Raw genomic sequence first — 14707 nt, 5'->3', positions numbered from 1 at the left:
TGTGACGTTCATAGTGGGAGACCTTTGACTTATTCTTGCTGGAAAAATAAGAAATATATTTGAATTCCATTACAATTGTATAAATTGAAGGCATGGATGCATAACCCAAATGTATATATAATGATAATTGAAGCATGGATACTGAGCTGGTCTCTGTCATACACAAAAAAACTAGTTTCTAGAAGAGGACAAGAAAGTGGCATTGATGCTTGTGCTTCATTGAAAGTTATACGATGAGTAGTGCAGTGAGCATATGAATGTGCAGCAAATAGCAAGCTAATGCAATTTAATAGATGATGGGGGAGATCTATGTGTCATATAGCATTGTTTGTTTAATAAGCATGCTTTTGATTTGCCTAAAGAAGCTAGCTATATATGCATGCATTGAAGTATCTAGAGGTTATGCGTCTTTGTCAATTAGCTACACGTGATGGTGCATGAGGCTAAAAGCGATAGTCCTACTATAGCAATGAATCCAAATATATTAGGGAAAACTTTGCAAACAGTACACCAAGTAAAGACCACTAATAATTTCCATACATGATGTTTCAAACGGATTGTTTTGGTACACAGACTCTCAAGCTCGACCCACTTTGTAGACATGCCATCACTGACGCCTTTTAGTGTTATGTCATTACTCACTTGTCAGAGGGTAATTTAGTACTTGTACCTCTTTCTGACTTTGACACTCTCCCTCTCTTCCTCCATGGCTGTGACCAGAAATTTTCCCAGTCCTTTACCGACTCTCTTGTTATCTTTCCTCCAAGCTCTTTTGTAACCAAAACCAATCCCAATATCATAGGAATTACTCCATAATTGTAAGTGAGCTCCATTACAAAGTTCGTTTCTTCCGGCCCGAATTCGAGGAAAGCATTCGAGTACTTCTCGTCCGGAATATCCCTCTGCCACAACAGCTTCATCCCAAGAGCCTCAGTGTGAAACTTGATGGTGCGCTCGAGATCACCGACGCAGTACACGGCATGGAGGAGGCGGCGCTTGTCCTTCTTGGGCAATTCTAGAAGCTCCGAAGCAACGAATATCCTCATCAATTTCTTCTTCTATCATCCGATTCATCAGAGTGAATGGGAGCCGTTGGATCGGCCCACGATTCTTTCTCCCCTCGCCTTCACCTTTATCATCGTCGTTCGCCACTACCCGCCTCCGCATCGCCAGCGGTCGTAATTGAAACCTTGAATTCTCCAACAATAATATCAAATCAAATTTCAAATTTCTTGATCAAATTGGGTTTCTGCAATTGAAGGTGAGGGATTGGGTTCAATGCTTAGATCACACAAGTAAGGCGATAGAACTTACTTTGAATTTCTTGGATAGCTGGCCATGCCTAAAGCCAAAGCTTTGCCTTTGATACAGAACACGATGAACAAGAGGGAAAGAACATTCGCATGGTTTTGTTACTAGTATATTTATTTTATTTTTTAACAGAGTTAAGCCTCCTCTGCTTCACTCTCGTACTCCATATCTTCCTCACTCACCATAGCCACCAATTCAACTGTCACAGTAGCAAAAACCCTAGATTGGAGTTAGAGATCTTGAACAGATGAACCCGATAGAGAGAAGTGGGAGGTGAGGATGAGAGATTAAAGATTAAAAAGTTTGGTTTCGGCCGAGAAGCTTGAGAATTGAAGGGTGTTGATTGATGGTAATGGTTGGAATTGCAGAATTGCAGAGGTGATCGAGATTGGGAGGGGGGAAGACAGATGGGTGCCTATAGTGACAGAGAGAAAGAGAGAAAACGGTGGGTGCCCAGAGGAAGAGAGAAAAAGCCGGGTGCTCAGAGTAAAAACTCGAAGAGACCAAATTACCCCTTAAATTAGGCTAGGTGGCACTGAAACTAACAGCGTCATTGACGTCGTGTCTAGATAGAAGGTTGGGTTTCAGGTTTCATGTACCAAAATACTCGGTTTGGAACTTTATGTATGAAAATTATTAGTGACCTTTACTTGGTGTACTGTTCGCAAAATTTTCCCAATATATTACATGCCTATGGCCGGGTGTAGAAATCATATTACATCGAGGTGGATACGTGTTATTATGTGTGCGATCATGCTTTTTCATAGGACTAAGTGGCATTGAGTTTTGCAAAGTATAGGCACGTAGCGCTCATATCCGGTAGGAGGAGAACATAGTGGACACATGCTGTTAAACTATAGATCAGAGTGCATACATGTATATACATATATAGGTGTGTCAAGTTATCTGATAGACAGCTGGTATATAGAATCATGGTTATGTGCAGCAACTCGTGATGTAAACCATGTGTATGATCTGATTCTTAATATATAAGACGAGCAGGGAGTATTTGAACTTAGCTTTTTATCTTTTCACTCATATAGGATCGAGAAACCTAAGCGTTGAAGAAGAGTTGTTGATTGACCGCCAAGAAGTCTGAGAGTCAAGAAATATGAGTGAGCGTCGTGAAACATGGCCGAGTGTGAAGCAACTTGATTGAGTGTCAAGAAATCTGAATGCGGAGGATTAAGCGTCATGTGAGTATTCGTTGTGTCAAGACCAGTGTTCAATTAGGGAAACCGTTGGTGGTTGCTGCTTGGCTGTGCAATTTGGCAGTTGGCGTGCTGGCGCTGGCATTAGCGTTGGCCTGCTGGTGTGCCATCGTTGGTGTTTGCTAGTGGTGGTGCCTAGCAGAGGCCGTTGGCTCTTACTAGCAGAATGCTCTGGCCTGCTGCCAGTAGTGCCCAGCGGAGGATGCCTAGAAGGGGCCACTGGTGTGTTGGCGCTTGCTAGCCCAGTGTACTGACCTGCTAGTGGTGGTGCCTAGCGACGGTGTGCCCAGTGGAGGATGGTCCCTGATACGTTGGCGCTGGCATTAGCGTTGGCCTGCTGGTGTGCCATCATTGGTGTTTGCTAGTGGTGGTGCCTAGCAGAGGCCGTTGGCTCTTACTAGCAGAGTGCTCTAGCCTGCTGCCAGTGGTGCCCAGTGGAGGATACCTAGCGGGGGCCACTGGTGTGTTGGCGCTTGCTAGCCCAGTGTACTGACCTGCTAGCGGTGGTGCCTAGCGACGGTATGCCCAGTGGAGGAGGCTTAGTGGGGGTCGTTGATACGTTGGCGCTTGCTAGCCAAGTGCGCTGACCTACTGGCAGTGGTTCCCCACAACGATCCGTAGTGGGGGTCGCTTGCTAGCGCTGCTATCGTGAGGTGATGAACTGCGCTGCACGTGGTGGCCTCTGACGATAACCAAAGAATGGGGAGGATGATGGGAATGATGATCAAAGGCTTCTGAAGCATGACGCTGACTAAGTGAGTTTGCGTCATGAGTGTTTATTGCTACTGCTGGAGGAGCACTTGCTTGGTGGCGGCTCTTGGCGAAGTAATAGAACCACAAAGAAGGCTGGGTGCCCAGAGTAAGCTTCTGGGTGTCCACCTTGTACCTCAAATTTTTGTTGCGGGCCTTCTTTGATGCTGACAAGGGGCCTATTTTGATGCTGGCGTACCTAGCGGAGGATGGCTGCTAGCCTCGCTCGGGGGGCCTACTTTAATGCTGGCGTGCCTAGCGGTGCCTTGTTTGGCGGGAGATGGCTGCTAGCGAGAGTCACACTAATTTTTTTTTTTTTTTAATACCGCTAAGATAGGATGACGTTTTCCATAAGAGGCTAGTGTACCGCTTAAACTTGGCGTAAGGTTGAATGGGGAGATTGCTCAAATTTTTTTCTTTTCTGAGATTAATTGGAGGTGGCATCTGGCGGAGTAAGGAGATATTTGAATTTTCAACTGGCGAAGCAAGCTCTGTGCAAAGAAGCAAAATTATTTTTTGTTACCGCCAAGGATGGGGTTTGCTCATCAAAGAAGATGATGGCCAGTGAATTGATAACTCAAATAAGAAAAGAAAATTCTTTGAACTTCTGTTAAGGTGACTTAACGCATGGTAAGTGACGAAGCCACTGTATCGGCATCCCATAGACGACGCCACTGTTAATGTTAGAATGAAAGGGCCACAGACGGCGACAGTATTAACGTTAGAACCGAAGGGTCTTGTTAACGTTAGAGAGAGAGAGAGACACACACACACACAAAAAGTATAGTGGTTCATCACTTCCACTTGAAGTGTTGCACTATATGAGTTTGGGCCTTGCGGCTCAATAGGATTACAAGTGTGTAATGGGATGTGGAATAAATGGGAAGGAGTCTCCTTTAAAAAGGAAGGGAGGCTCCTTCCTTTACATGGTTTTCAATGTGGAACACAAAGTCTCTTTCTAGTCTAGAAAACTTGTTGTGAAGGCATATTGGTGAAGAAGAGAAAGTGGCTTCCCGGTGAGCTCTTGGCTACTTCCGAGCTTGGATGTCAGGCTATGGGATGCATGTCGCTGTTGGGTCTCACCATGACTTGTGGGCCCTCTTAATAGGATGTTCCATATGCTTGGTAACATGGTTATTTCTCTATACTAGTGGAGGTATCTACAACGAGTTTATGAACAAATTGTTGTCAATATGGTAACATTGTTCAATCATATGTAAATGTTTCAAATGAGTGTGGTAACTTTGTTGTCAGTGTTGTAAATTTGGTTCAATTAAATTGTAACTTAGGTTCAATTAGATGTAAAATGAGTATGATAAAACTTCCAATACCATAGACAATCTCCCATTACCAATATCACCGTTAAAAACTTAAAATTCAAAGATTATGTGACCATGGCTTGGAGAAGCGAGTTACACTCCGACAGAGACAAGTTTAATGATGATCTCTGGTTATGAAAATTTAATTCAGTGATCTGCTAATTAAAAAAATTAGGATGGGGTTGTAAGCCGTGACATTTCATACCAATAATGATCATTAATAGTCCGTGAGCAAGAAAATGTTGAAATTCTTTTAACTTCATCGGATTCAGATATTTGTTGTCTATGAATAGGAGAACATCTCAAGTGATGATGCAAGGAAGCAACGTCTGAGAATCAAGATCTGTGGAGACAAAGTTTCTATATACAATAAACTAGTAAAGGGATTTGCTACATTCAACAATGTCAATTTTTCTCATGTTGAAGTCAGTACTCGGTTACTTGGCCTGTAAACAACTCGACCAAAGCTCCAGCAGTTCATTAATTTCTGAAACAAAGTTCGTTAATCGTTATAACTCATTCCTGACCTTTGTCACCAACCTTGTTTCGAGAATTATGATCTGCAGTGAACTAGGATTGACTAGGAGAAGCGACAAATGTCAGACAAAGTTCTAAAGAAAATGGGGTCGTGGTTAAAGGGAAATGTTGCATTGCGTTAGGTTTCATATATGTTCCTTCCTCGCATTGTATTTTTTTGTTCTTTTTTATTTCCCTAAACTCAACAAAGATTAATTTGAAGTCAAATACCCTGTGGAGTAAATTTGACCGGCAAAAAAGAGATGCAATGTAATCTTTTTTTTTTCTGAGCAATGGATGATACGGCATATCAAAGACATATATCAACAGAACAAACGAAAAAGCAAATCAAACAACTGGGGGTATAATTGGTTGAGGTATCACCCCTCTAATTTATTGACTTCAGATTAATTAAAGCTATATCTGAGTTTAAAAAAGAACAAATCAATGAGTGGCGATCCCTCAATCAAGAATGGGAGTATCTGACACAGGACCTGCCACGGATTTCACTCTGAAATTCGAAGTGGACCTGCGGGGCCCACCTTAGAAGAAATTTTGCCAAAAATTTGGCAGAACTTCCCCTAAAGTGGACAACCCAAAACCTGTAGAAAGAAAATTTACACTTCTAAATCACCCATCCTTATTCTCCTGGAGCCACCCTGCTCCCCCAAACAACATCAACCAAAATCATATGACACAAAACACAACTTAAATAACATTAATTTCCTCAGGTAATCAGAGCAAATCTAATAGCAAGGGTGATCAAGGAAAACCTAAATCAAATAAAAACGCGGAAGCCACACTGTTGTCTATGCCTCAACTCCAATGTACGTCCGACCTCAACTAATTTCGCCTGCAAACTGGGCATTTGAAACCGAATGGCCCAGGGGAAAGTAATTGAAAAACACGTTAGCGTGAGTGGACAAAAATAAATAAATTAATATGAATAAAACAAAATAAAACTTCATACTTTCCCACATTTTTTGATATATATAAAATCCGGATGCATGCAACATTTATAAAACACTTAAGAAAGTAATCCGAAAAACGTTGAACTCCAGAAAACTGACTAGCCCCTCTAGCCACAACAACAGAGTGAAAGATTGAAATTTCAATACTCGAAAATATAAGACCAGCCCCGCTGGTTAAGAAAACTCAGACTAGTCTCCGCTACTCAAAAATAGTATAAGTAGGGGAAGATGATAGCCATACGAATGAGCCTCCTAGGCTCGGGTGATAGCCTCCCAGGCTAAAGTACTCCCATTACTCCCGTAATATACCTTTACGCCACTAAGTGTAGCGATAGGATACCGGGCTACATAATTACTGTCACAGAGACAGTAACCTGCGCCACAAAGGCGGAGGGCTACGGTGATCCCATCACCGCGCCACAAAGGCGGAAAAATCAATGCTAGCATGATAAAATCACCCCTCAGTATGGCACAGGGAAACATAACCGAAAATCCAGTAAATCCAAAATACACAAGGCTTCCCTCATCTCTCGTAAAAGAATTTCCAACGACGTGTCCCACACGCCAAAAGTATCTCCAAATCAATAGCAAAAAGGCGAGAAATAATAATAAATCGTAATCCCCGTAAACCGAAACAAAACCAATTCTAAAATCATCATCAAGGCATTCCCAATGCCAAAATCGAAAGTCGATAAATAAATAGGAAAGATCAATAACTCAACGGCGTCTCTCACACGCCAAAATATTCTCGGGTCAATAATGAATAAGCAAGGAAGTTCAATAATGAACTAATATTCCATTTTGGAAAATACCCTGGAAAATACTTTATTGAAAAACAACGTAAATCATAATTTCAAATCCGAGCATAACAAAATTAATATCCGAAAATCACAACCGGAATAATTCATAATCACTTCATGAAAATCGTCAATGAAAGTAATTCCACGAGATAAATCAAAATTTTAAACAATCCTATGCTCATAAGATAATATGATAATTAAATAGAGCACTAATTCAAGAATTAAATGCATGCATACTTATTTAAAAACAAAAGTCCACTCACAGTATACAGCTAACGTGGTATCTTAAGGATCCTCGTCGAGCGATGAGTCGGTTCCTCGTCCTGTACACAATTATTCGTACATAAATAATTACCGAACGGAAAAATAATTTTATGATAATCAATAATTAAATCTCAAAACCCATAACCTCAACTTCTCCAATCCTCTTCCACATCCAACCAAACTTCACCAACACTGGCCACTCGTCGATTTCAGACTATATAACAACTATGGAGGAAATCCGACAATCGGATTCACGATTAACATTAACCGAAATCCAAATCTTTAGAAATTTATAACCAATTCAAAACTCCACCAATCCTCACCAAACTTCATATATAAGCTCTATGATAATTATAACATTTAACTAGCCAGAAATTGAAATTAAAAAGCTACCCTAGCCGCCGCTACCGCCGCCCACAGTGGCGGCGCCGCCGCCACTGCCACCAACTCCAATGGCCACCAAAATTTGGCAGTAGCACCTTCTCAACACACCCATTAATTCTTTCAACTGTGACCAAGTTAGAAAATGAGCGGAAGTACCTCAACAATTAAGGGGAATGTTGAACCCGAATCGTGAATAGTAACCTCAAACTTCAAACCGTCGATTCTTCCTCCACGCTTCAAATCTCAGCAAAAGCTTCCGGGAGCATCATCTACATCCCAAGGCGCTTCCAATAGACTAAGGTTTATCGCTGGGGGTGGCCGGAAAAGGAAAATATCAGCCGGTGAAGGGAGGCGATTTCCAGCTCGAGCTGTGCAGCTTCTCGGCCTTACAGCACCCTCCACAGTTCGATTTTCACTCCGATGTCTTCTGAGAAGTTATAGACGACGTCAAGGTGAGAAAAATTTCTTTTGGAATCAAGTCGATTGGAGGCCTGTGGAGGAAGATATGGCCGGACAAAGAAGACCCCAGAAAAAAAAAAAAAACGCGATGGAGAGAGGAGAGGAGAAAGGAGAGCTCGGTAGGGGTGGGTTCGGTTTCTTTCGGTTCGGTTTTGAGCCAAAACCGAAAACCGAACCGAATTTAACTACGGTTCGGTTCGGTTCGGTTTTACATTTTTTAGCAGTTTCAACCGAAAACCGAACCGAGCGGGCCGGTTCGGTTCGGTTCGGCCCAATTCGGTTTTTTTTTTTAAAAAAAAAAATTTAATAAAGCTTTTTTTTCCTAGGCCTGTTTGATAATTAGTTAATTTTCTCTTTTTGTTGACCTTTTAGTTCTCTTGTTCACCTTAAAAAAGAATTCTACATATAATTACAATTACTCTATCAACTTAAAAATTAAGAATCAAGGCCATTGGAGCCTCTTCAATTATATATTACAAAAAAAAAAAAAAAACTAATAGCCATTCTTAGAATTGAAAGACTCAAAACACATCCGATGCAGCCATTAATTAACCATCTTGGTCATGGATGAGGTTCGTCTTTCCAATCTCACCACCCGGCTCCCCGACAAAAGACTCCCACATCAATATTAGTAGCGGGGACTTCCTTAAGTATTGATTCTTTAACATCCCTACCTGCATTTGTATTCCTTACTGCCTTGATGACATGAACACCATGCAATGATAGAACACGTGTTGTTTCCAAACCATGATCACTTGAAGCTCCTGAGATCCAACATCATTATAAGACCATAAAGCCTAGTGTGCAAAATTTGATCAACTCCACCTATTGTTTATTAACTTTTCACGTCTTTACTATCACTTTGTATGAATATATATTAGAAAAAGCATCAATATAATCACCTCCGTCCTCACTCTCACAACTACATCTTGTAAAAAGAAACTGATAAAGTTAAAACTTTTCTTGTCTTAGCAATCAAACATGTGATAAATTATGAGCAAAAAGAAAGACCTGTAACAACTGCAATGAGGCCAGTTCCATCAATCCCTTAGAGTAACAAAATCTGCATGTTTAGTAACTGCAATGAGACCGAGTTCCACCATTCCCAATCTAATCTTCATAGTCATGCTCAGCAGAAATTAAACGAATCTCATAACCAGATTTGAACTAAAAAGTAGGTGGATCTGGAGAAAAAAATTTACCAAGGCAAGGGTGCTGGTGTCGGGAAACATCATCATCATCTGACCCTTGCTACCTTAAGCCTTCTCTATCGGATTATTCACTACCAGATCATGAACAAACTCATCCATTCCCTGCCATGAAATTCATACCAACACAAATTCAAGAGAAACCCAGAACAAAATTGAACCCAAATCATCAAAAGCAGAGAAATTTGATACTGAAATAGCTTGGGTTCATACCAGCACCTCAACATCACCGTCGGTAATTTCTTACTGAATAACCTTGGGGTCCTTGCCGATTCTCCTTCACAATCCCGCTCAGATCCTTCGCCATCGATCTGGTCTTCATGATCTCGGCGATCTCGATGAGGCTGTGCTTGATGTTCTTGCGGTGCGATTCGGCTCCTTGAGAGCCTTGCTGACTCTAGCAGTAGAGAAAAAAGAGAGGCGAAAAGAAGAAACCTAAAATGAAATGTCGCGAAAGGCTGAGTGCAAAGTATTTATAGTGCGGCTGCTTTAGGGTTCTGACGAAAAGGGAAAAAACGACGTCGTTTTTCTAATTTCGGTTCGGTTCGGTCTGAACCGGTTTTTGACACTTACAAACCGAAAACCGAACCGAACCGGTTCGGTTCAGTTCGGTTTTTTTGTTTCGGTGCGGTTTTTATTCGGTGCGGTTTTTTTCGGCTTCGGTTCGGCTTTCGGCTCGGTTTTTTTCGGTTTTCGGTTTCGCAAACCCACCCCTAGAGCTCGGTAAGTTTCTAGAAAAATATGGAAACTTACCACAGTACTTTCTCTATATATAGCAAGTTACTATGAACAGTAATTTTGTATTTGGACCATAACTTTAGCATACGAACTCCGATTTTTACGTAACACATATGCACGCTCTCGGTTTAACGTCCTCTACAACTTTCATGGAGGAAATTTTCTCAAATTTTGACCCGAACAAACAGTCATCTTTTAGGGTCACTAAAAGTATCGAAACAAAGTAAAAAGTGAAAAATATTTGTCGTTTACCGTCCAAATGACTAGTAAACGGGTAAATTAAGATACGGGACGTTACAATCTGAGTAGATATAATTGAAATGAAAATTAAGTGACTTATTTATTAGTACGCAAAAAGCTTTTATTTGATAATATCGATAGTATAGACTAATACATCGACCCAAGAAACCACTGACCGAGATTGCATTCTCAAACGCAGAACAGACTGTAAATTGTAAATTACTAGTTGAGGAGCTTATTCATATTCAGATGGATAGCTAAGCTACATAGTATACCTTGCCCGAAGGATCCAGGCAGTCTGTTTTCCTTTTACTGAGCGCGCAACTTATCACATTTGTTGCCTGGTGATCCAGACAGATTATCACTTCCCTTAATTAGTACGTAACCAAGTTTTTTTCTTCCTGCACATGATTAAAGGGGTATTGTTACTCCCGATTTTCTTTTTGATTGCGGTTACAAGCTGAGTCATAGTGTATGATTTTGCAGTACTTGGTTTAATACCACTTTGATCAAGCACTGAATGGATGTCATATTGGTTCCATAGCTGGTGTCCTTTCTCAAAGTAGGACTTTTGAGTGAATTGTGGTACACCTGACTCTACTGTACATGCGCCATGGTTCTCGTACTCATGCTCCCAAAACCACATATTGCTCTTTGTTATTAACACGGATGGCCATGAGTTTACTAAATCCGTCTGCAGAGGTGTCATCTGAAAATAAAAGATACAATTAGAAAAATATATCACTAATTTGTTAAAAACAAAAAATAAAAAAACTATATATGTCAAATTATATATATGACACGCATACACACCTGCGCCTTATCAAAGGGGTTATTCGTCAGTGCTTGACCACAAGTGACTTCTATATCGGAGAAGTTGGAAGGCCATATTCCATGTACATGAAACTTGGTTGGCATGCAGAGGTAAGATGCAATAACCTTTTGATCTGTCATAGCAAACTCCAGGTGGGTACTGGAGTACAAATTGCATGTACTCGTATGGTTCAGCATTTGAAACGTTGAGAACTTGTACAAGTGCATATACTGATAGAAGGATAATGAAGTTTGAATTCTTCATTGCAAGTGGTGTGGAGCTAGGCAAATGATAATGATAATGATTATGAGATTGATCGAGCTGGCTGGTTCTTTGATCAATGGTGTTTATATAGGACAATTGTACCTACAAAAGGTTCTTTAATATGTTTACGACTTTACGTGAATGTGTATATATATAAATTCATGCATAAAATGACTAGGATTAGTTTTATTCTGAAACATAAATTGCTGCACCTAATTAATTGACTCATTTGTACCATTAAAAGTATGTACACGAAATTAGTAATAAGTCAATGACGTCCTTTCTTGCATCATGCATTGTAAATCCGTATATATAATAAGAGTAATGTCTTTATTTACTTTTTTTTTTTTTTTCATGACTAACTGAAAAAAAAAATACATTTTATTGTAGGAGAATAGAATTGTGTTTATTATTGATAATAGGAGCCCTTTATATAGGGAGTTTACAGAGTACACAAAAGGTAACAGAATCGGAATACAATTAGTATACCTAGGGTACTTTCCTATTACAACTCTAAACCCTAGTTTGAAGAGGCACACATTATGTCGATATCCTTCAACACTCCCCCTTGTGCCGCTCAAACTTGGTGATGACGCTTTAATTGTTGCCTCGTTAAAAACCTTGCCAGGTAACAAAAACCCTGTGGGATAAAAATAACCCTGGTCGAAGGACAAAAAGAGCACAACACGTCCTTCACTCTTCGAGATCGAACATGTAGACATCATGCCTCCCCCTGATGTCAATATCTCCCCCTGATTGCTACAATCATGGGAGTTCGTATAACTTTCTCAATCCGATGCTCTTCACATGTTTCTCGAAAGTGGATTTTGGTAACGACTTAGTAAATAAGTCCGCTACATTATCCTCCGATCGGATTTGGTTCACTTCAATATTTAGAAATGCTTGTTGTCATTTCGATGGAGGGGAGGAGGAGCACGGAAGGTGGCATTTTGCCTTATGGGGTCCGATCCCACACTTCCGTCATCTCTTTTCTCTGTAGGGATAGAACAAGCCCATATCAATCGTACCTCTCAAATATCGAAAGATTGTCTTTATACCATTCTAATAGAGTTGCGTTGGCGCGGGGCTATATCTAGCCAACAAGTTCATAATAATTGAGGTGTCCGGTCTTGTGTTGTGCTAAGTACAATAATGCACCTATTGTACATAAGTAAGCACTTTCGCTATTAACACGTCTTCGTCATCATCCCTGGGACGAAACGGATCCCTTTTAGGACCAAGACTACGGACGACCATGGTGCATCTTTGGCTTTATCAAAAATGTCTATTGACACGGTATACAAGTTCTGAATCTAGACAAAACCGTGTTCTCCCAAGGTCCTTCCTCTCAAACTCGGATTTCAGGTGTTCAGCGGTTTCCCTTAACTCTCAAGGGTTCCAATTATGTTTATCAACATAAACCGCGACCATTGCAAATCCGGAACTTGTCATGGAAACGCGTGGGCATAGTTCATCATATCTCTTCCCAATCAAGTAGTCATTTTAGTGAGCATTTCAACCTCGTTGCAAATGCGCTCCGTGGTCTAGAGCCACTTGACTTGGGTAAATAAAGTCCATAAGAATCTTCATTATATTATGTATCTAGATCCCCATAAAGATACGTAGTGATCATATTCGTAAGCTGCATGTTCAGTTATTTGGAAGCTACCAAACTGACAAGGTAGTGGAGTGCAATGACATCCATTACGAGAGAATATGTCTTCTCGTAGTCGATTCCAGGGCGTTGTGAGAAACCTTGCGCCATAAGGTGAGATTGCCATCTCTTTTTCTCATCACGCTATCTAACGAAGACCTGTTAATGTCAATAGGTTTTATGTTAGGAGGTGTTGGCATCTCAGGCCCGAAATCCTTCCTCTTCGTTAGTGAATCCAATTCAACCTGGATCGCATCTTTCCATTTAGGCCAAGTTTCTCTACGTTGGCATTCTTCAACGGAGTAAGGTTCGATGTCATTGGTCTCAATAATTCCACGTCCTCATGTACACTAGTGTAGTTCGTAGAGATCTCTATATTCTTAGGAATTGGTTCTAACATTGAGGCGTCCCCCAATGATGTCTCTTGGACATAACCACAATCCAAAATATTCTCATGAGACGGATTTTGAGTATCAATGATCAATGGATCAAGTTGTGCCAAACTCGCTCTCTTCTTAAGGCGAGAATCCATCGAACCTATGGGTCTCCTACTCTCTCTAGTGGAACCCATGGCCTATGACGCCATTATGCCACCTTTGTGGCGTCACCATACTACCATCCATGGTAGTGGTGCAGGACCCATCTTCTCTGGGTGGCACCATGTCCTCTTGTGGGGACATCAATCCTTGCAGGCATGTTTGCAGTAGGTATATGTGATCTCGTCACTTTTAGGGGATCAAGATGAGACATAGTGGGGACAGACCACGACAATTCCTGTCGTTCCTGTTGAACATTGACGGTCTAATCTCCCCCTAACGACGGGAAGACTGTCTCATCAAAGTGACAATTCGCAAATCCAGCGAAATAGAGATCGCCTGTCAAGGGTTCTACATAGCGGATTTATAGTTGGAGACTCATGTCCAACAAATATATATATATATATATATATATATGCATTCGTTGCAATGACTCATGTTGATGCGCTGTGGCGGCGCAATTGGCACATGAACCGCACACTCAAATATGCATAAATACGAGATATTTATACTCGAACCCAATCACTAGCTGTAACGCAAATAAAAGTTGAGTGGCTGCTATGAGTCGTAGACGAATTAGCATAGCTGCATGCGATATTGCATAATCCAAGCGGAAATATTGGTGCGCATTACCAATGTCCGGGCTACCATTGTAGTCGTTTAATGGTGGCTTTTCCGCAAGACCAATTGGGTGTGTACATGGGAATATGATATTTGATATCAATACCCAATGATATGCAATAGTCATCGAAAACTTTCGATGTAAACTCTCTAGCATTATCAAGTCAAATTGACTGAATGGGATGATCTGGGTAGTGAGCCCGTAGCCATATATTATGTGCTAGGAGTGTAGTATAAGCAGCATTACGAGTAGATAATGGCACAACACGTGACCAGCGTGTTTGCGTATCAACCAACACCATAAAACATCTATATGGTCCGCAAGTTGGTTGATCAAATCCATAGAATTCCCTTAGATTCTTTGTGAGAATGGAATTATTTCCTCAATCTCCTTTGCATAGGATGGTCTCAATCCTAAATAACAGGCTTTACAGAACGAAACATGGGCTTTATAATCAACTAATAAAGATTTTGGTGAAGCCATAGTGTCATAATAGACTTGAGAAGTAGAGAGAGGAGTTTATGGCGTCAATGCCATGTATTTGCCGCAGGGGGTAGGCGGCACTGGCCATGTATGGCCTGTCTTTGCACAATCATGGCTCCATGAGGCGCATGTGCAGCTCCTCGAACCAATTCTTGGTTCTTAC

The 14707-nt window shown here is 41.0% G+C and overlaps 1 protein-coding gene across 1 annotated transcript; it reads right to left on the bottom strand.

Moving 5' to 3' along the window:
* Window positions 1-9241: 9241 nt before the first annotated feature.
* LOC121051196 (extracellular ribonuclease LE-like) lies at window positions 9242-11125 on the bottom strand. The gene is made up of 4 exons (XM_040513305.1): window positions 10985-11125; window positions 10629-10880; window positions 9441-9590; window positions 9242-9298 (listed from the first exon to the last, which is right to left on the bottom strand). The coding sequence occupies exons 1-4, from the start codon at window positions 11123-11125 to the stop codon at window positions 9242-9244; spliced, it is 600 nt and encodes a 199-aa protein (XP_040369239.1).
* Between the last annotated feature and the right edge of the window lie 3582 nt (window positions 11126-14707).

The sequence above is a fragment of the Rosa chinensis genome, chromosome 2 (genome assembly GCF_002994745.2).
Source record: "Rosa chinensis cultivar Old Blush chromosome 2, RchiOBHm-V2, whole genome shotgun sequence".
In the NCBI taxonomy this organism is placed as follows: domain Eukaryota; kingdom Viridiplantae; phylum Streptophyta; class Magnoliopsida; order Rosales; family Rosaceae; genus Rosa; species Rosa chinensis.
The sequence above is the reverse complement of the archived record's forward strand: the minus strand, read 5'-3'. Positions and strand labels throughout refer to the sequence as shown.

What these genes read in the sequence shown, in the direction of transcription:
- LOC121051196 (XM_040513305.1), bottom strand. Translation starts at nt 11,125, where the DNA reads ATGACAGATCAAAAGGTTATTGCATCTTACCTCTGCATGCCAACCAAG. An exon ending in ACCCCTTTGATAAGGCGCAG is followed by an intron (nt 10,881 to 10,984) that starts GTGTGTATGCGT and finishes TTTTATTTTCAG; the next exon opens with ATGACACCTCTGCAGACGGA. An exon ending in CATACACTATGACTCAGCTT is followed by an intron (nt 9,591 to 10,628) that starts GTAACCGCAATC and finishes CTCTACTGCTAG; the next exon opens with AGTCAGCAAGGCTCTCAAGG.